The following is a 22,056-nucleotide window of genomic DNA, read 5'->3' as shown; positions in this document are numbered from 1 at the left end:
GTGAATGAAACTGGGTATTTAAATTTAGTGCTATTAAAAGAAAAATGAAAATCACTTCCTGGTTGAGTGAACTGTAACTTCTTGGTTTAGTCCAGTCAGTAGTTATGTCTGTCTTCTTCTCTGACACAGACAGTTTTATCTCTGACCTGGAATACCAGCCATCAGGTTCAACAGAGAAATGGACTCAACATTCAGCACTCATGTCCAACTCCTATGTGGAAAATCTAGAGGGTGAGTCTGCTTACTGAAATGCTTCAATGTTTGAAATTGGAGCACGAAGGAAAGGGGAAAGTGTTTTAAGAGTTTTAAGAGCTACAAGTGAAAAGCACTGTGTAATACTGAAGTATTGCTATAACTGGACACACTATTTCTGTATTCTGAAATAGCTGGAAATTCAGCATTTGTGAACCAGGTGTACACTCATTCAGTAAAGATCTCCACTCAAAGTATACAGAGCTGCCACAGAACTTCCTGAGTGCTGTAGGATCTAGTAAAACATCAGAAGAGGATATGAAAATCTTAAGCCAAATATGGGCAAGGTAGAAGAGTGGCCAGATCAGTTAACTAAGAAATTTGTAATGTTTCTCTTTTTCACAAAGATGAAGCAATGTCAATTTAAATAGATGGGATACAGTGATGTGCACCACCAGTCAGAGTATTAGGAATACAGATTCATAACTAGATTTAGAGTTGAATGTGCACTATAGTTGAGTACAAATATCTGGATTTATTATTTCAGCTTCTTTATTTCACATATAAGCTAGATAATTATGCACTATGACTCTTCTAAATACTAATGATATTAGAAATTGTTGCATGGTATATTGGTCTTGTTTGTGTTTAGACTTTAGTGGTTTTCACTATAGTTCTTTGGCATTTTAGGCATGTTTGTAATATAGTGGCCTTTTTTTTCAATATATACACCTATACAAATATATTATAAACACTTATAATGTGTTCTACTTTCTCTATAGATTTTTAAAGGGTAATACCTGTAAATGTACGGTAGATTTGGTAGTAGTAAAATAATCAAGCTCTTCATAAAACTTGCACACAATTACTGTGTAGACTGATCCTAAGTTTGCTTGTGAAACTGAAATAAATCACACTGGTCTTTTGCCAGCTTTCAAGAAACTTAATTCTGCTTTCCTTACCTCTCAAAATATTATTAGTAAGGTAAGTATTTGGAATGGCAAAACCAGGGAAAGGATTGTACACCAAGCTGACATTCCTCTGTCTTGAAACAGCAAATCAATTAGTCAAATACAAGTTGTAACTTAGATTATTTCAGTGTTCTACACTGTATCCTGTGCAACTCAGAATCTGATAGGTTCAGAATAATTGTTGAAGAGCAGGAGTTCTTGAAAAATGGAAATTCAGGCTAATAATAAAATAACCCCCAAATACCAGTATCACCAACTAAAAAATAACACACAGGGTGGCAAACCCCAAATTTAGGCCTGTGAAATGTACGCTGACAAGTCCCTTTTAGAAAGTGCACACGAAGAGAAACCCAGACCCAGAGAGAAACACGTTTATACACACGTTAGCATGTGACAAATGCAATAGAGAAACATGGTGGTTTTAAAAATAAAAATAATGGGTATTTATGTATTTGGCACACTGTAGTGTGGTGTTAATACAAGAGATAGGTTTACACAGGAAAGTAGGATGGTTTTGTACCTTGAAGAATGCTTAGTGTCAAATCAGACAAGTTAAGTGTATCCACTGCCAGTACATAATTCTTACAGAGCCAACTTTCAGGCTTAAATTAGGAAGAGCACAGCTTCTAAATTATACTGCTGAAGAGTAGAGCAGCTGTGACTGTAGTGTGCTGCAGGAGATCAGAGCATCTACAAAGGCAGGAAGTAACTAATGGAATACTTGACTCATCCTTTATAGAAGGGGTAAGTGTGATGACTGCTTCAGGGAGTACCAAAACATGAGGAGAACCCACACGAGGAAATATCTCTTTATTTGGTCAAAAGGAGTGTACAAAAAAATTAAATCTTCGTTTTGTAGCAGTTTCAGCATTACAGGCTGTTACAAACTTGAAAAGACAAACTGTAGGAAAACAATCAAGCTTATGAAGATATAATAGGTGGTCAAAAGGGTCAAATAGTTGCAAGCAGTCTGCAGATTATTTATGAAGGTTCATATTAAGTGTGCAGTTACTCTGTTGTGAGAGAGACTACAAGCTGCTTCCAAATGCAGAAATCAGAAAAGAACATAAAAGTTATGAAGTTAAATGGGAAATGTGACCAACAGATGACAAATCAGTTACTCAGTTAAAATTAGATAAGTGATCTTCGAAAGTTTTGTGTAGTGATGTTGGCAGTTGAGGAGCTAGAGATTCTCATGCCCAAAGTCCTTTGAAAAGGAGACATGTTGCAGGACCTGTCTCAAGGTAAGGTGTCAGTAAAAAGGTTTCAGAGCAGTGACAGTGACAATTGTCCTCAGTAGATGACACACCAGACAACAGCTCTGAAAGAGTAAGCAACAGTTCACTATCAACTGTAATGTAGAACCTGATGTAGAGCCTGGGTAAATGTGACACCACTGCTGCTCAGCTGTTCAGAAGGGTGAAAACCAAAAGCTGTCTAGAAACCTCTACAGGAAGATTTTGTGATTAACGAAAACCAGGTAGTTAGAGGAAAAGTGAAAATTAGACTAAAGGAAATAATAAAACCTGCACTCACCAATACAGTGACAACTGCTCTGAGAACTATTCTCATGTAAAGCTGTTTTGAATTTAAAATGGACAATTCTCTGAAAACTTGCTCAGTAGTGTTAAAAGTAGTCTTGAAAGGGTGAATAAAGGCTAGGAATGTCTAGGGAACAGCAGAGAATAAGAAAATGCTACTCCATAGATCTACTTTGTGCCCACATTTTGTCCCTTATGGCATAAAGGAATTAGATGAATGCCTGTTGTTGGATCTGCTAGAATTCTGTAGCTAGAAAAAGGAATGAGGAGAAAATGCCAAGTATAATAAAATGAGTGGGGGCCACAGAAAAGGTAATGGAAGATACTTCCTGGGAAAGAAACCAGTAAGTGACCACCAAGGAACCCTGGGGCGAGTTCAGCACATCTAAAATGCTTTGCTACTGCTATAGGGAGTTAAGCTTTGGAATCTGCTGTCGCAGAATGTTGCAGTTGACAAAATTTTACACAGACCTTAAAAGACCCCAGGCAGAAAAATCCAAATGGGAGCATTTGGTGCAAAAGATATTGTCTCTAACTCAGGAGTTCCCTGGGAAAAACATATTATGGAGGCTGGTGGAACACCCTGGGGAAGCATTGTTGTGTTTTGCACACATCTCTGCTCTTGCCCATTGCAGCCCTAGCGGTCTGAACTTATTTGTCTGAAGTTCTCCATGGAGGTTTTCAGGCAGTATTTTTGACTTAGAAAAACCTAAAATGCTTGGTAACTGACCATTAAAGAGATTTACTTGTCCATAGAAAGTATAGATGCTGATTGTAGATTAGTGGCTTCCTGCAAGGAGAAAGAGGTTACTTGCATTATTCCCTGAAAGGCCTGTAGGTTCAGGAATTTCCTTTTTTTAAATTCTTATATAAAATATATATACTTAGATATACTTCTGTTTTCCTTTGTGCTCCAGTACAAAATATTCTTCTCTTAGCACAATGAGAGGGGAAATTAAATACTGAGCAATTCAGAAGCACACTAGTATTTGCTTGGCATTTGATTAAAAAAGATAATGCCTTTATTTTTGATATTAGAGCTTCAAACACCTTAAAAACACCTTAAGAGAGCTTGTTATTCTAAATTCATAGTTGGGTTTTTCAATTTATCCAAAACATTTGGGAATTCATTATTAGAAGCACCAGCTTTCATGATGATGTCAAACTTCATAACACAAGAGCTTTGTTCTGTTCAAATCAGTGAACATGGACCACTTTCTGTAGGTGGGAATTTCTCCGGAAGGGTTGGTTGGTACTGGAAGAGCTGATAAGATCAGCACCCATAGCACTGGGTGTCACTCGCTGCACAAATGGCTGAGCTGTTCAATCTAACTTTAGATCTTAAAACCCTGGATTGCAAATTGCAAAGTTTGAAGAGCCCATCCTGAGCAGTTTGGCTGTCAGGCACAAACAGCCGGAGTTGTGGCTGTGTCAGCTGTCCAGTGCAAGCCTTCAGTGACCAGAGGCAAAGCCCTCAGCCTCAGGGGCAGGGGAGGCCTCAGAGCTTCAGCTGCTTCCACTTATGCAGTGAGCAGGCAGTGGAAACAGGCACACAGAGCACAATGGGAAATGAAAACCATGGGAAGAACCCAGAAAAACGCAGTAAGTGGTTGCTGTTATTTTACAGCTTGGCAGCAGATCCAAAAGTCAGAGCCACTTCTACTCTGTTCCACCCATATTGATGTTAGGGTGCTGCTTCACTTTTTGCAATTTTTAATTTTGTACGCTGGAGCCTCTATCTGACATTTGGTGCTTTCTCAATGCAGTGTGTTGCTCCTTTTTCAATGCAGCACAGAGAGGGAGGAACAAACAAACAAAAAAAATCACAAAAATCTTTGCAATCCAATATTGCAGTATCACCAGTATTGACCAGGCCAATGTAATTTGTATGTATGCAGATTTTCTCCCCACCAACTTAACTTCTCTTCTGCACAATCTATTTTTAACTGTTAGTATAAATTTGCCAACCAGCTTACGTTCAGATAAATACTAAGGGAGCAAAAGGTGGAAGTATTGCAAATAAAGTAACAGCTGAAATTCTGAAATCTGGGAAAACTGCCAAAGAGGTCAATTACATAGACAGAGAAAAGTTGTTAAAATTAAAATCATTTCCATTTCACAGCCTGATACTTAAAAAAAAAAAAGGAGGAAAAACTTATTAAAAAAAACTGCTGTATCACATTTTGATCTGTGCCATATCTGACAAGTTTTCAAAGTGCAGTTATCACTGTTGTAGGGAGGAATATGCCACATGTGTACAGAGTGTAGTGTGTGCACCCTTCTTTCTTTTCATCTGCTCCAGTCATTATTTCAGGGTTAGTGACCTGGAGTGTTAGAACAGAAAACATTTTGTAACATTTTTGATGTCATCCACTCAGTTGACACTGATCGTCCAGAATGGTTTTAGGTGTCAGCAGGTACCAAATGACTGCTAAATATTAGCAAGGCCTCTGTAATGATTTTGTGTGTAAGATGTTTCTGGTTCCTCCTGACTTGAGGAGTGAGTAGAGGTCCAGGCTATGGGATCAGTAGTCAACATCTGGCACCACAGGCACCAAACAGGCAGGGATTTAACTGGAGGGGGCAGTGGACTGAAAAGTCAAGGTCTACTTGCACAACTGCTCACCTCCATCTAAAGTCTAGTGAGACTGGCTCTCTCCAAAGAGGCAGCAAAAGTATGAACTACACAACACACGTGAACCTGGCAGACAGAGCACAGAGAACCTGAAAAACATCCTGGAGATCTGTATTGCTGAATCCCAAACAAGCTCTGCAGCCTTCCCCTGCAAACTTGTGCTGAAGAAAGGAAATGGTATCAAAACAAGGAGGCTTAACAAGGCCATTCATGCTGCTTTCCTAGTGTCTAGTTGCTAATGGGATGGCTATAAAGGTTAAGCAAAAGGGAGTATGAAATCTTTCTAGCTGTATTTTATGACAGAGTAGCCATTGCAACCATAGTCAAAACTAGGAGAGGTGAAATTAAGCAGTTTTTTAAAAGTAAAGAAATTTTATTTTGTTTGTAAAGCATCAGCAATAGAGCCTGAGCTTGTCCTTTCTCAGAATTGTTGGAATTTATTTCCTCTCATAATTTGTCACCTGAAGAACTTGAGTTTTTCTAGACAATATTGTAGAAAACCTGTATTTATGCTCATGAATTAAGTTTTCAGTTTTAATCACAGACTACTGCATGTTGTGTGCTTGTCCCTCAGTGGAAGAAGGTAACATGTCATGCATTCATGTCATACTGACCTTTGGATTTCTCTTTTAGTCGTTAATACAAAAAGGGAAATGCTGTATGATTTCACCTTCATCCTTGTACATTTTTATGAAGGATTTTATCTCTTCTGACTACATGATTTACATTTTAAACTGCTTTAATTTTTACCATTCCCCATCAGAAAGACAAGTTCTGATAATGCTGGTATTAATATTATATGTGCCATGAAAGATGAGAGACTGATCTGAGCTGCTGCCTTGTGCAAGTTCTGCTTTCTTTGAAGCATTTATTTTATATTTATTTAAATTTTATATTTATATCTTCTGTACCTCATATTATCAATGGAGACTTTTCTGAACTCTGCAGGCTCCCCCCAGTCCATTTGTTGGATACAGAGTTCCAGACAGCTGAAATGGACATTCCTGGAAAGTATAAAATAGGAAGATGTGTTAGTTGGGAGGCCAAAGTCTGTGAAAAAACACCTTGGCCAGACACAGTAGGAAAAACATTATGGCCTTTTCTTGAGGCCTGCAAGGTGCTCTGGCCGAGCACTGATTTACATACTTATTTTGAAAAAAGCACACTTGAATACTGGTTGGGTTTATAAGTTAGTAATTCTTACAAAGTCACAGGGACAAGTAAGACTTCTCCACTAGAATTCTTTGTTGGAATGGTCCTGCATTTGCCTAAGAAATGGTAGATGTTTCTAATGGAAATCCATGTAAACCAGATACATCTGTATTCACCACGTGCTAAAAGTATTGCAAAAAAAAAGTACTGAGCTACAAAATAGCTTCTTATAAACAAATCAGTTATTGTTTAGAACAAAGCAACACAAGCTAACCTGTAGCTTTAATACTCTACATAATGACTGCTGCAGAAGTTTGGCAAATAAAATCCCGTGTGATCAGCTATTGTCTTCAGTGTAATGTGTTCTAAGGAGAATGCAGTGCCAATGGCTACGTGCTGTTCAGGTAAACACCTCTGCCTGTGGGAACTACAAACCTCTGCAGGACAGACCAGTTTGTGCTGATGGTGCTAGTACAGCTAGAGATCAGCTATCAAAACTTAAGGGAAGTAACTGTCTAATAATTTCAAAATACTGAACTTCAGATAGTTATTTTTAATGTTTTTATTGTACCACTCATGAAAGTTTTAGCAGTACTGAACAGCTGGGACACTCGATTTGCACAAAGCTACTGTTCAGTAGATAAAAGCTGTTGGAGGTCCTTAGAGCAAGCTAATGAATGCCCTGACAGAAGCTGGTGAATGATCATCTATATTTTGTTTAAAAAAATAAAAGTCTTGGGGGTTTTTTAGCAGATGTTTACTTATGCATTGTGTTGGCCTAATAAAAATACTTGGTAAAGTGCCCTACCTGCAGTCACACAACTTCCAGTGTCATAGTGCAGTTAAGTTCATTGAATGACAGGTTTTTTTGAAGCCAAATGAATTGCAAGTCTTGTAATACTTGGGGGAATTGGCTTTTCCGAAGTGTGTGTGACCTGTTTGAACATTTGGGCTGCAACAGTGTGTGTGTAACAAGCTGTCTTTGCATTCCTGAGGAGAAAACCATTGCAGGTGCTCAACTCATGGATAGCAAACACCTCCTCCATTACACACAGCGCTGTGACATGAGGTGGTTTTAAAGCTTTCCCAAGCAAGTTAAAAGAATATAGACATAACCTCTTTTCAGAGTTGGATTTCATATAAGTTACACAGACTTCAGCATATTCACAATAATAATATGTTTTCTTTCAGAACCACTTATGATCCTGCTGCCACGAAGGGCAGTGCTCAGGCTATTCAGTGCTATAAACACAAAGAGCAATTTACACCACCTCTAGATTTTGTTATGCTTCTACCAGACAGGAATGATTAGTAGGAAGCTAAATCCTGCTGTGGAAAATTAAGGAAGCGTTAAGAAAGGTGGTGAAGTGCATCAACACTGTTCTGTAAAGTTACCCAACAGAGAACAAAGTAGCAAAAGCCTGGGTTCCAAGGCTGTTAAGATGTTCAATAGAAGCAGCTTATTAGCAGAACAAAACATTCTAAACACAAGAATGGTCCTTAGTCAACACAAAGATCCCATTAAATACCTGTTGATAGAAGGTCCAAGCAAACTCATGGCAATGATTAAGGAAAAGCCTCTATAATTCAGCATATTCAAAGTCTTCCTAAGAGATACTATAACCTACTGCCCACTCAGTAATGGGAATCAACAGGTGTGCTTCCTTCTAACAGTGAAATAATAATTGAGATCTTGGTTATAATCCAATATTTTTCTAAAATTTGTCATTATTATTTAATGGGATATTTTTCATGTCCATGTAGAAGGTTACTTGGTTTTCTTTGATAACATTACCAAGGTCCATTTTTGTAAAACAGACATTTCTATCACTGCTTTTATACTTAGTCTTTAAAATGATAATTTTTATCCTCTTCCAACCTCAATTGTCCTGCAATCAATTTTATAGGATTTAGAGTAAGACTCCAAAGTTGTCATTTCTTGATAACTTAGTTAACTTTGTCACAATCACACAGGTGTCCCTCACTTTTAAATAGTATGGGTTTTGTTGACAAAACCTGTACTGAAGCTGACACGCATGGACACACAAACTGGCCTGCGTATTAGTCCATCCTAAATCTTCATTATAGAGAAATTGATAAAATGTAGTTACTGTGGTTTCAGAAATCCAAGTATTCAGAAAACTGGTCCATTAATAGGTATGTAGTGTTTAAAAAGAATATTCTATTAACCCAAATCCAAGTTCTGAGGAAGTTCTGTAAGTAGCTTGAAAGAGCCAGGAGTTGTTGGAGTTATTTGTTGTGCCTGTAACAATCTTGAACAGAAGGAGTTTTGTGGGGAAATCTCCATTAAGGTGACCTATGCTGTGCCTCTCAGTTACCTGGTGTCTTGTGCTTATTTTCTTCAAGGGGCTTAGGGAGGCTCCAGCATGGATTATGGCAGGACATTTTTTCCCCCCTTGCTTAACTGTTGCTGAAGCCAGGCTCCTCATCCATCTTCTGTCATGTAACAGCATCCAGGCTTAGGACTGAAAGTATTTATTTTTAAAAGGGTTATACTGATGAGTTCTGCCTTTTGGAAAGCATAAAAACTGTCACTTTTTAATATTTCTTCTTTCTTTATAGTGAATGAGATCATAGGAAGAGATATGTCACAGATCTCAGTGTCACATGGAACAACAGTGGCCAGCCAGTCTGCACATACGTGTCCTGGATCTCTGGAGACAAGAATATCTGATGGAATCCAGTAACAGATAAGCTAACGACTCAACATCCATGAAAACGTCACATTTTCTCTGAATATTTCTTCATCCTCTTCCTCTTTAGACTTACTGTGCTTCCAACTCTGTGGCCTTTATGAACTGGAACAGTGGATCCTTGCAAAGCCCTTTTAGTGGGTTACGTTTTTGATGTAGAGACAGAGCATTTTAACCATAGTTCCTCAGATACTGTAAAGAGACTTCTTAAAATGGACACACAAAATCTACACCAGATACTTTAACTGTTTTAAAGTTACAAACAAGCTTTGCTTTTTGCATTTAAATAGAATACTTTTATATTGTAAGTGCTTCAGATGTGTGGAGATGTTAGTTTGCTCTTATAATATTCACAGTCCTGAATATGGAAAAAGATTTAATGCACATCTTGAGTGTGCTGCTTGCCCTTAGAGGTAGTATAGTTTGTAACTGATGATTTGTAACACCTTTTGGTCATTTTGGAAAGCCTTTAAAGCTTCTGTTGTTTAATTTTTTTCTTAATAAGATCTTCCAGTGGCAAATCATACCTGTCATCTGAAGCCAATGCCACGGAAGCCATTGTGTATATGAATACTGTAGTGTTTTCTTTCTTAGATTCATAGGAAGCAAAGCCAAATGTAGACCTGCACTTGTTTATAAACTGAAAATGTTACTTGATAGGCTGCAAAAAGACCATTCCATCATGAAAGTGTTGGGATAGAAATTACATTCCAAAATTTAACTTCTATAACTTTATGGATAATTTTCCTGATCTTTATTAGCACAGGCTCCTTCTTGAAATAGCTTTTTTCTTAGAAAGTTACATTTGTAATCAAATTTGAGCAGTAGGATTTTAGATAAAGAACAGCAACATCAAAGCCATGTTAGATACAGGAGAAAATCTAATGTTTGCTGAGGATCTAAATGTTCCCATTATCCCTGCAGAATATGGTTTTGAGATCACTAATTCAGTGGCATTCAAGTTTTCAATGCAATAAATCATTTGATCACAGCTGTATCTTTTATATGCTGTATGCCTGCCCATGCCACTCGGGAGTCCTAAGGAGAGGACCACTACAGTTCCTTAGATTCAGGCTGTTTATAAAAGTCAGTTTGCTAAAAAGTAATTTACTGTGAAGTAGTGGTTAGGCAGTATAATGTGTCCATGTTTAATTGTAAAGGTGTGAAACAGGAGCTACCAAAGAAATACACAAGATTCATCACAGCAGCAGTAAACTCTGTGCTGTGCTCTGAGGCTGCATCTCCCTTATCCACATAATCTGATGAATTTGAAATAATCTGTTTACATCTTTACTTTAAAATCTCTGGCCTTTACAATTAGACAGTGTACAGAGGATTCTAGACTGCTTGTGAAGGCCACACACGTTTCCCTCCCCCAGGAATCACTCATTTACAGAGCTCTCCTCCATGGAACAGACGGTACACCAATCATGGCACAGGAAGGTCAGCAGTACATGGAACCTCAGAACATCCAAGGTGTTGCTTTTAGTTGCTCATTTGGGTCAGCCATGACAGTCTAATGAAAATTAAGAGTGAATTAATGCAAAGAATTAGAAAATTGGTAAGAATATTTGCATTGGACCCAGTTCAGACAAGTGTGGCCATTTTAGCAGTTTAGTACATGGGGAGCACATGGTTCTGTGTAGACTTCAAATGAATGAAGGGGTCTGACAGTGGAGAGCAGGGCTGAGTTATAACACCTGGAGAGTAAACACAGCTTTCGCTGATGTCGCATTTTGGCAAAAAGTCATGGGGAAGACTTTCCATTGAACCTTTTGTAGGCAAAACCTTATACCTGAAGTGAAGTCAGTGCCCCAGCAATACCACTGCAGCAGCTGTAATTGCATCTCTGTAACAGCTGAATCATGAACTTTTAAAGACCATATATTAAGTGGGTAAAATTATAATTTTATCATGTACTTCCTTTTAAGAGTGCAGCCTGAGGCTATTAACTTGATGTTTCATCATTATTTCAAACAACTTAATGCAAGGCCACTGTGTACCTGCTGGGAATCTTAAGCATCTTTTTTGTGAATGTACTGTTCAGTGGTGCAAATCTTGACATTTGCAAGAAGTAATTGGCAGGGCTGGAATCTGAAAAGTGGGATATTGTAATGGTCCCTCAGCAATGGTGCTTTACTCTGTCCTCTACTCATGTATGTTAAAGATCCTAGAAAGAACTCACATGCTCAGAAATACATCTATTTATGTTTTTAACACCTTCAAAAGAAATCAAACCACACAATGCTGTAAACTATGTAATTGTCTCAGAGCGTGTGCTGGTGGCAAGGCGTGTTCCAGTTTTCATTCTTGTATTGGGTCTTTTGCATTAACCATTGTTTGTAGGAAAATTCTGACTTAAAAGCTTTTCATACTGTATGGGATTTATGCTCCTTTATCCTGCCGGTACAGACTCTCCTTGCAAGTTCTCCAAGTAGCTGGAATTCACACTGTACCTAAAATATAGGAGCCCAAACAATCCGGAGTTGCTATGCACTAAATTTTCTGATGCCTTTAAATACCTTGATGCCTGTAGACATAGAAATGCTTTCCTATTTAAAAATGAAATTTAAAAAAATATAGCTTTGGATACTAAAGCAGTTTTGTATTTGCCTTGTAAAAGCTTCAATACAAGGGTCTTAATTTTATTTTAGCTTGTGTGATAACGTAGATGCAGACTGTTAATCTTGTATAATTTTAGTGGTATAAAAAGCACATGATCTCTATTGGACTATGCAAATTTAATTAAACAACAGAACCCGGCAACTGTTAATATTTTGTTGGCATCCGCTTCCTTGCCCTTAAGTCCTGTCTTCTCCCTGAGTACTTTTCCAAAAATTTTTAATAATTTAGATTGTCCTGAAGGAAAGCCTTAATGATGAGCTAGCTTTTCTATAAGGAGGGTCAAAGATCAATGTTTAGGAAAAGAAATAAAGGGGTAGCATATTAATCCAGGGGGACAGGGATGAGTTTTGAAATTACCATGAACTAGCAATCTGAATTTCTGTAGTAAAACTTACATGTTATCAGGGGAACTGCCACCCTTTTTAAACCAAAGAATGAAAATAATGGTTTTGTTCTGATACAAAGCTTTGAAACTCTATTTTTGATACTCAAAATGGATGTCATTCCTTGAGGTTCGGAAATCGTTCAAATTGAAGTTTTATATTTTAAAAATGTGGGACAATAAAGATTAAGTTCTAGATGTTTACAGAGCCTTGTATTGTAATTTCATGTACATTTTGTATTTTAAACATTTTTGTAAGTTATGATTGCAGTGCTACTTGCAGAAATAAAGGGAAGAACTTGCATTTAGGCTCTTAAATCATAGTGTTCAAATAAATAAAAATAATGCAAATGCATTGTCATTTATTTAAAATGCAGACCCAGACACAGTGGGAAGAAACTCCATTTGTGATGCAATGGTAACCAGCTGTGCCAAGTTGTGACACAGGAAGTGAGGGACATTGGATATTCCCCTGGAAGAGTGGTGATTTTGAACAGTCTGATGAAGTTTGGGGCCAGCAACAGTGAACCTCCTACATAAGAAGTGATCAGCAGTGCAGGCGGAGTACCAGTTTGCACCATACTGCTGCTTCCCTATTTGCAAGTGTCATCATTTCAATTAGACAATCACAAGACTATTTTGAAAACTTTTTCCAGAAATTATTATGCAAGGGAGTTCATCAAAAACAGTAATTTCCATTCCTGAAAGGATATTATCATAGGCAAGATGCAGTTAAACTGTTTCTGAACTAAATGTCAATTTCCTACAAAGTTTAAATTATTTGCCAAATCCTGGCTGATCAAGCAGTACCGAGGGAAGTCCCTTTGTGCAAAGTCAGGCCTTATAATCTGTATCTCATCTCAGTGATCATGGTGCTACTGAAAAGGTGTTTATCTCCCCTGCAGTTTCTTACCGGGCCCTTTCCTTACCCGTGGGATCCCACAGTGACGTGTGGGACTGTGCCAAACTGAGCACGGAAGCAAAAGCTCCGGCCTTTGGCTGCCAGTGCTCACCTGCCCGGGAGAGAACAGGAGCAGGATCGCAGGGATGATGGCTCGCATTCCCAGGGACAACACGGCTAGGGCGGGATTAGCCTCCCTTAGAGTGCGTGTCCCGGCCGATTACCTTCAGCGGTGCTTTCAGCTATAAATACACCAGAAAGGGGATGCTAAAGTGCCACCAGCCGAATGCACAGGGGCAGGGTAAATATAGCCGAGGTTTAGTAAAAATAGCCCCGGCGGTTTGAAAGCTGTTCACATGTTTTGTAGGGTGATTACCCAGGGTATAATTAGCACACACCGACACCAGCAATAAACCATTGACTGCGTCTTCTTTACCGTCAATTCAAGTCGCCTTTCAGATGCAAATAGGCTGGAGGCTGGTGGGGTGGGACAGGAGAGGCTCTGCAGTCACGCCAGGGCCGGTGAAGCTGAGCGCTGACACACACGGCTGTTGTTGCAGAGACGACACTATTCCAGGCAGGGTGAAAACGTCGGTTCTACCTTACAAAACATTGGTTTGGTGTTCCAGGTAATCAGAGAGAAGGAATGTCCTGTTAAAGTCAGTTCCTTTAGAAGAGTAGCCGGAAGTTTGTTCATTTAGGACCCAAACCCAAAGAAAATGCTGACAGAAATGAAGGCCTTTTAATTCTCATATTGTAGCCAGTACTTTTTTACAATATTCCTCGGCACTGCTTGTGCCGTCTCTTCCTGCTGCTTGTTTCGGGACCTCTCTCTCTCCCTCCCTAACTCAAAATACCACTGTATGCTCTGAATCCACCATGTGCTCCACTGGAGTGAATGAGGTGAGGACTGAGCTCTTTTCTTCCCACCTTTTTTCTTTGCCTCTTGCTTAAATTAATTTACAATAACAGTATTCGAGAAGTAGCCACTGCAGTAGTGCGTAAAGTATTGAGGTATGTAAAAGGCCATGGAAAACAAAAAAGAATTGTCAATATATTTAAATTCATGCATAGTTTTGCATACAGACTTCTCTGGTAAAGGAAGTTAACTTCTCTTCTGCCTGGTAAAAGGATAATGTTTATCAGTCAATCAATCAATCATTCTTAGCACACAAAAAGCATTGTCATTTGCAGAGATCCTCTAAGAAATTATTTTACAATAACCTACCTTTGTTAACGAACCTTTGTTAACAGTTGGTAGATGCAAAAGAAAACAGAAGGAAAAAAGACTAAGATACAGAAAGAATAGAAAAAAGAATATTTACTTTGTAAAGACTTGGATGTTCCATGGATGTTTTTGAAGAGACTGATCCACTAGAAAAGTCAGGCTCTACAAGTTCTCAAGCTGTTTCTGCAAATGTACAGTTTTCATTTCATCGGGGTTTTTAATTGGAACTGAGAAAGATGATACTTACCTCTTCCTTACTGTCATTGCTGTGACACCTGCTGGTAAGAGCTGGAAGAATGTTTGTAGTCTGTGCTCGTTCTTTTCTGTAATTTTTGATCAAAGAGAAGTGATGCGCCTAAAGAGGACTCGATACGAAAATATCGCTTGGGAATGCAGTGCTGGATAATCAATGGTATCATATGGAATAAGTTGAAGGGAAAAGGAAACAACTACTCCTACAAGTTCCTGTGACAATGGAATGATAAATGACTGATGACTTAGAAAGGTCCTTCTTGTAATAAAAAGCAGGAAAAACAAGGAAGCAGTGCGCTGAAAATCCTGACAGTTGGGAAGGAAAATATTTTCTAGAAAATAGGCAATTATAAAAAACAATAACCACCCTACACGTGAACAACTGCAGCATCTCTCAGTAACCACCTCCACACATTAAGGACTGCAGATTCTGGTATCGAAGATGCAAGTTCCTAAGCCCAGCTTCTCCACACACCAGAGGTGCTGGCTGTTACACGAACAATTTAAGCTGGCATAGAGCATTTTTTAGGACAAGGCATGAAAGGTCAGGGCTGCCTTCTAAATTTAGTACAGCTTGGTACAAAAGGTGTGATGGATTCCTCTCTGCCAAGGTGGCAACACCACTGCAACAAATGCACAGCACAGAATAGCTGAGCATTGTCCTACATGCATCATAAATTTTTTCTCACAGAAATAAAAGGATCCGTTTGTAAATATCCCATGAAATCCCTGGTGTATTCACCAGCCAAGTCGTTCTTGCAAAGTGTTGGAAAAGGACAAGACACACTTCTAGCAGTCAGTATGTCACTGTTTTCAAGTAGGAAATTCTCCAAGTATGATGCAAGAACAGATTTTTCCAGTCTTCAGTCGTTTGAACAAGTGTCTCCAGAGCTGCTGCACAGCCTGTCCAAAGCACTGGTTTTCTATGATTTAATGAATTAAGGTTTACTTTCAAGTTTTGCCATTTTAAGAGTTGCACCATAAGAAAGGTGCAACAAGCATTTACAGGTCAAAACCAGTTGCAGTTGACAGCAGATGTGCAGATTTCCAGTTTAACTGCCACTGGTTCAACTTTACCCTGTGTGTTTTCTAGGCAGGGTCTCCATGTGGAAAGGTTGCTCACAGGACATTAATCCTCACACCTGTCTGTCACAGCAGCTCGTGCTCAGGTCCCTGCTGCGTGATCAGTCCCTGCTGTAATTGTTTCTGTCTCCAGCTGCACTGATCAGCACACACTGTTTTGTCAGTACATGAATTTCTGCATTTCCATTTTCCCACCATTTCTTCCCTTACCAGGAATAAAAATTTGCTAATAAAATCTTCAACAGAAAGCAAATACGAGAGGTCAAGGATAACTTTATTCGAGTAACAGCAAATACCACCCTGTGACATTTGCCTGGCTGTAGTCACAGTAGCTGGAGGAGGAGTACCAGCCATCAAGCCAATAGGACAAATAAGGCAATACTGAAACTCAATTAAGTGCTACTATGGGATTATTTTTTTCTAAGGATATGAAAAACGAAGCTATGCCAAGAATGTCATCATTGCCATCTGACCTCACCACTGACAGAAGTTATAATGGAAAAGTTGCACAAACAATGAGGGATAACAAGCAATCCAACACTGGCCAAATGCTGGGCTGAATGACATCGTGGCTTGGAGAGGCACAGCCATACATTTTGTGGCTGTCAGCAGAGTTTGCTGAGAGACTCATATGCTGCTTGCCCAAGCCTAAACCCTTTGGAACTAATCCAGCTGCTAAAATGACACTGGAATCCAGTAAGGTTTCCTTAGCTAGAAAGAGAAATACAAAACATACAAAAGACAGAGAAAAGGGGAAAAAGAAAAAAGAGAAAATATTTTGGTTACTGAGCAGGTCTGTCTCTAATTATAGGCTTCCACTCCCACAAAAGGTTGACCTCAACTACTTCATAGCAGAAAGCAGGAAAATCTCTCACAAAATTCTTTTTAGATATACTTTTTAGACAGCAGTAAAGCTGCAAAAACCATCTTTTAGATAAGCAACAGTTGAACATATCACTGGCTAAGCAGGGCATGTTCTAATGTCAATTGTTCCGTTTTTCTGTGCCATTTGTGCCCTCTTGCCCGGACCCCCCCCCCCCCCCCAGGGACTGTGCCTTCATGACTTTGTATCGTTTTCACAAATATTACACTAAACTCAATATTTTTTCCAACAGCACATGAACTCTTAGCAGGTCAAACACCATCTGGACCAGATGAGTAGAATGCAATTCTACCACTTATGACAAAAAAGAATATTCCTGTTTGGTTGGAAGGACATAACCTAAAACCAGTACAATTCTGAGTGACATTAAATATTGTATTTAAACAGCCACTCAGTCTTTCATAATCAAAGTAGAAAAAATTTAGAAAGCAATTAAATGCTGTCTTTACACTCAGGTTGTAACATGGTTTTCAAGCTACCTGGTGTTTCTTTCATCCAAAATACACTCAGGTGGTTTATCACTGAAGGCTTCTTTTCAGACAATAGAGATGTGCTGCAGATGGGCCCAGCAAGCAGAATCAGCACTGGCTCCATGCAACATAAAATATCTCCTCAGAGGTGAAGTTAACAAGAAAAACATCACGTTATTGAGATTCAAAGAGCTCAGGTGTTCAGCTGTTCTGGGAGTGTCTCCCAAGCTCTCAAATTTGTTTAAACAAGCAATCACCGTCAAACCTTCACTTGGTGTTACTGACACTCTCTGAGTCACATAGATACCATCGGGATCCTGCTCTCAACAACAAAAGGACTTTTTTTAGGATTTTTTTTTTTAAGAAGGCAAATTGCAGCTTGGGGGTGGGGCCAGGTGTGTTATAACATTTAATTCATGTAGAGATCCTACGCAGTTCGAATCCCCTCAAGAAAAGTCAGGGGTAAGAAAAAAGCTGACAAAGGACAAGTGTCTGGAGTCTCTTTTTCTGGCAATGAAGCGTGAGTGCTCACGAAACACGCACCTGAATCCAGGTTAGACTCTGTGAACTCCCCAAAAGGCACAGACATTCGGCTTAAAGCAAGAAGGTAATGGCAAACTAGCTTTAGCTTTCTATTTGCAACTGAGAAGGAGGTTTAAGATCACATGCAGTTTGAATTATTTCTCGCCATTTGTGTATTTTGAATCACTTTACTCTCAGTAGTACTCCCACAAAACAAACATAAGCAAGCGGGAATAGGAGATAAAATCTCACATGCAGAAAAGTCACTGGGGGAAACAGCTTTGGTCTGCCTGCACTGAACCAGCCAGGGCTCATCAGGAGGTTCACAGTCTCTACAGTGTCCCTCTGTACCAAACTCCAGTGAAGTCCCTCCTGCTTCTACCTCTAATTAATAATGCCTGGACTATCTCACAGCCAGAAGAGGCAAATGGCTGACAGCTAAGCAAGATACAATGAATCCAACTGAAAGCAGAGCCTGAATTTCTGGTAGCACTGCTAATTCTTCATCACAGGGCTGACCACAGATGAGTTCAGGCGAGATTTGCTTATAGAACAAGAAAATCCTGGGAAGCCTATGAAGGAGAAAAGGTTGGAAATCTGCTCCCCTTGAGTGGTGCTCAGTAATGTCTGGTCTCTCTCAAGAGCCAGCAGTAAGGTGACATAACCACAGTGCTGCTTTCAGTGCACAGACTGACACAGGGCCTCCGTGAAGCTGTTCCACAGCAAGGGGCAGCATCTATCGAAAGGGGAGAATTCCACACCTCATTGAGGCAAAACACCTGAGCAATTTAGTAAAAGAACTGATGCTTAATGGGCGGAAACGTTTACATAAATATGGAAGGGAAACAGCCTTTATTGTAACTAAAAGGATGGCCCAACTTTCCTACTCAAAACAAAAAGAGTACGATCTGGAAGAAAGGGGGTATCAGGTGAGATTAAACCTGTATAAATCTTCTAGAAGACTTGAAAGGGAATAATAGCTGTAAAAGCTAAAGACACAAAGGCTAAACCCTTCAGTAAGGTTATCAGAAGGGGAAAGAAAGAGCAAAGTTGATTACTACACTGAGAGCATTCTCACACAGTATAAATGAAGCCAGACTAAACATGGGGCCGGTTGTTTATCTATTTCTATTCCTATGTCTTTTTTTAAAAACAAAACAACAACTAACCTGATTGCTCTGAGCATTATGATTAAACACAGATTCACAATCTAAATCACACTTAACTCATGCTAGTTAAAGTAATCTGGGTAACTACAAGGCATTCTTCTTCCTCACACATGGTGAATTTAAAAACTGAGACCTCAAGACAGTTTAGCAAGTGACCCAGCCATCCAGCACTTCATCCACTCAATTGAAATACCAACAGAGCAGGTTCCTCATTCAAAAGGCACAACTCCAGGAAGAGTTGCAGTACATGTGCCAGAGAAGCACAAATAATTCCTAGTAGCTGTTGGCCATACTGGAGGCTCCCTGTTGGGCATTCATTTTTGAAAATACACTAGAACTGCAAGGCTCACACAGGGCAGAACATCACAGCACTGAACAAGCTTTGGTAAAATACACGGATATCTTAGGATGTACAGTATCACTGTATCATAGATAATTTGTGCTATAGTTTTGTTTTAACCCACTTTCTATTGTGAGGTATTCAAATAAATGCAAAAAAATCATGTTAGTCACCAAGAAGATAGTCTCCATTCAATTGGAATGCAGCAAGTGTTTAATATTTAAAAAGTCAAGATTCAAGAAATATCATGGCCAGCTGAAATAAAGGTGAGTTTCAAGTAGGTATTATGTAATTATCTGGGTTTGTGCAGGCCACTAAGGTAAATGTTTTCTTAAGCAATCATCATTTGAATTCCGAGTTATTTTCCACTCTGTCCCACAGAGATAACATAAAATCTCTGTTAAGTACTATGATCTCCAGTTCCCAGAACTCAATATATGTTCTGGTTGACATTTCAGGTCACATATAGAAAGCATTTTAGAGTCTTATTGGTTACAAAGTGCACCTTTTAATCCCAGTCTTTGCAAACATATTGATCATGAGTTGTTCCATCACCGATCTTTCCCGTAACTCAAACTTTCAACAATTCAGAGCTTTATCAGCAATTTCCCTCCCTACTCCCAGAAAAATTCACCATCTGAAGTCAGCCCCACACCGAAGGAAATTTAAGCTGCATTTGTTCTTTCCCCCTCCATGTGACTTAATGTGTCCATATCAGATTCCACTTGGGAGGAGAAGGACCAGCTCCCAGTTAGGATCAGGTGGGTTTGGGTGGTGCACATCCAGCCCCTAGCTCTCCCTGTACTCCCAGAGGAAGAAAACATGTGGGGAAGGGCAGGACAGAGCTATTCAGGGGCTTTTCTTATCTGCAACTTGCATCTGCAATGGCAGCAATGCCTCCTGCCAGCTCTTGTTTAGATAGCATTCTCTCACTCCATTCTGTTGCTATTATTTATATTTAAAGTTCTCCTTTCTGGCTCCAAAATTCTGCTGTTATGAAAAGATGCTTGGGTTCATCTAATGCCTTATTTAAGCCCCAACATCACATTCACTTAACTAACAGATAGCAACTGGTAAACCCTAGAAATTTTTAACATATGCTTCTAGTTTTATTAATTTAAAAGTAATGAATAATTTATATATAAACAATTCATCTGATGTCCCCCTCTTGTTCCAACAGCAGTAGAGAAGCTTCCAAACCATATGAAACAATTGCTTCCAACACCAGCCATGCACAACTGCCCAGAAACTCTTCCATCTGCCCCTGCCACTGAAGGTACTACCTGAAAGCCAGTATTGCACATCTGGTGGTTTCCACAAAACAGATGCTAAACTAAAGAAAAGGACACATGAAGCTGTATTTAAGGAAGACAGCATTAATTCTTATGGAACAGATTCCTGGTATCCCACAGTGGATGCCTCAAAAAAAATGAGTGAGAAGAATCAAAACAAAATAACCCTCTGTAGACTTATTTTCTAAACAGTAGTGCAGAATTTAGCACAGAAAACTCTCCTTTGTAAGAAAGAAGATACCTGACAAAAGAGGCTGGATTCAGAGGCATGGCCAGGTAGGACTGATGATTCAGTGAAGGCTTTCAGGCAGAGGAGCCATTCTGGAAGTAAAAAAAGTGTGTCCTTCAGAGAAAAGGTGTTCCTGCTATAGTAGGGTTAAGAAGAAATCTTTGTTGTTTGCTCAGTGTTGGGAACATTTAAATTATTTTCTCTTTTTTGTCTGCATAATTAAGGCTGGCCTTGGTTGACCTTCCAGCAACTACTGTAGCCGCTCCAGTGGCTTCACACAGCTGGAGCAATGTTTACAAGGGTTGCAGAGCTGAGCTGTTCTCAGAACAGGCTGGGTGGGCTGGGAACAGGAGGCACAGAGTGTGCTCACCCTGCACAGCAGAGCTGTCTGTTCATCAGCAGTGACACCAGGCTTCACTCCCAGCTCCCCTAAAAAGCCAAACCATCCACCTCACTTTGTCAGGCACCCCTTGATACTTCCTATAAATACCCTCCCATCAGCCTGTCCTCCCAGAAATGTCCATTAAATTACTTTTACAGCAGTGCAGCAAGGATTATTTATAAAGCTCCACATTAGCAATCTTTAAGGGAACACTGCAGTAAGATAAATGCAAAGGCATTTTTGAAAGAGAGGAATGTTTTCCCATCATGAAGCATTATCAAGAGAACATTATCTTTAATACTTTAATAGAGTTAAGACAAAAGGCTGTATGTGTGGTTTGATTATTGGTCTGAAGTGAACTGCATTTACTGTGTTCACAAAAAATTACTTAAAAACCCCAGCTTTCTTTCTTCCTCAGAGTGAAAGTCTGAACAATTTATGTGAGGAGGAGGGGGCGAGTTAAAAAAAAAAAAAATCACAAGTTGCTGATCTTATTCAGTGTTGAGATACCGTGTGGAAAACAAAGATAATTTTAGACTAAATATTAACCTCATGCTTCAAATGTACTCAAATGTGGCCAAAACCAGATGAGCTCATTCCACAAACAAAATCTATGCTTGGGGCATATCGGAGCAAACCTGGGCTGTTGCTCTGGGCAGATTGCTGGCCCAGCCTGTGTGTGCAGTCCATGCAGGGAGAGGTTCAAGAGAGCCCCATGGCAGATAACCCCCTATGCAGAGCTTACAGAGTACCCACCATACTGAGCAGGGGATATTCTGAAGAGGGAATGAATATACAAACACCAGACATGGTCTAGGTTGCGCCACAAAGGTGTTCTGGAAGCACAATCTGAGCAGCTGCTCATGAGCATCACAGGGCAGGACAAAAGCTTTCCTTTCACACTCATATTATTATGTCATCCTTACTATAAATTGCCACTTTCATTTTCATATTTAAAAACCCCAAAACAAGCCCACCACACTTTACTCCTTTTGGCACTGTAGTGCCATCACAGTGACAGGTACTAGTTCAGGTTGTTTTCCATTTTGCTGATGGTTGCAAACCTCACCACTGGTGGAGAAGTGAGGTTGAG

At 39.4% G+C, this 22,056-nt stretch overlaps 1 protein-coding gene and 1 long non-coding RNA gene across 3 annotated transcripts in view; one reads left to right on the top strand and one right to left on the bottom strand.

The window, feature by feature from the left end:
• NFATC3 (nuclear factor of activated T cells 3) overlaps nucleotides 1-12,530 on the top strand; it is a 66,053-nt gene extending 53,523 nt beyond the window's left edge. Inside the window, exons 10-11 of one of the 2 annotated variants that reach the window (XM_069026732.1) lie at nucleotides 130-231; nucleotides 9,075-12,530. In XM_069026732.1, the coding sequence (XP_068882833.1) occupies nucleotides 130-231; nucleotides 9,075-9,199 (227 nt within the window). In that variant the 3' untranslated portion in view covers nucleotides 9,200-12,530. The remainder of the gene's footprint in view (nucleotides 1-129; nucleotides 232-9,074) is intronic. The other variant, XM_069026733.1, reaches the window with a different exon arrangement.
• Nucleotides 1-22,056, bottom strand: part of LOC138116911 (uncharacterized) — a 36,110-nt gene that overhangs the window by 7,421 nt on the left and 6,633 nt on the right. The window contains exon 2 of the long non-coding RNA XR_011154396.1: nucleotides 6,251-6,343. This is a non-coding gene — a long non-coding RNA (uncharacterized lncRNA). The remainder of the gene's footprint in view (nucleotides 1-6,250; nucleotides 6,344-22,056) is intronic.

Source organism: Aphelocoma coerulescens, chromosome 11, assembly GCF_041296385.1.
Source record: "Aphelocoma coerulescens isolate FSJ_1873_10779 chromosome 11, UR_Acoe_1.0, whole genome shotgun sequence".
NCBI lineage: Eukaryota > Metazoa > Chordata > Aves > Passeriformes > Corvidae > Aphelocoma > Aphelocoma coerulescens.
This window is presented reverse-complemented; position numbering and strand designations above follow the sequence as displayed.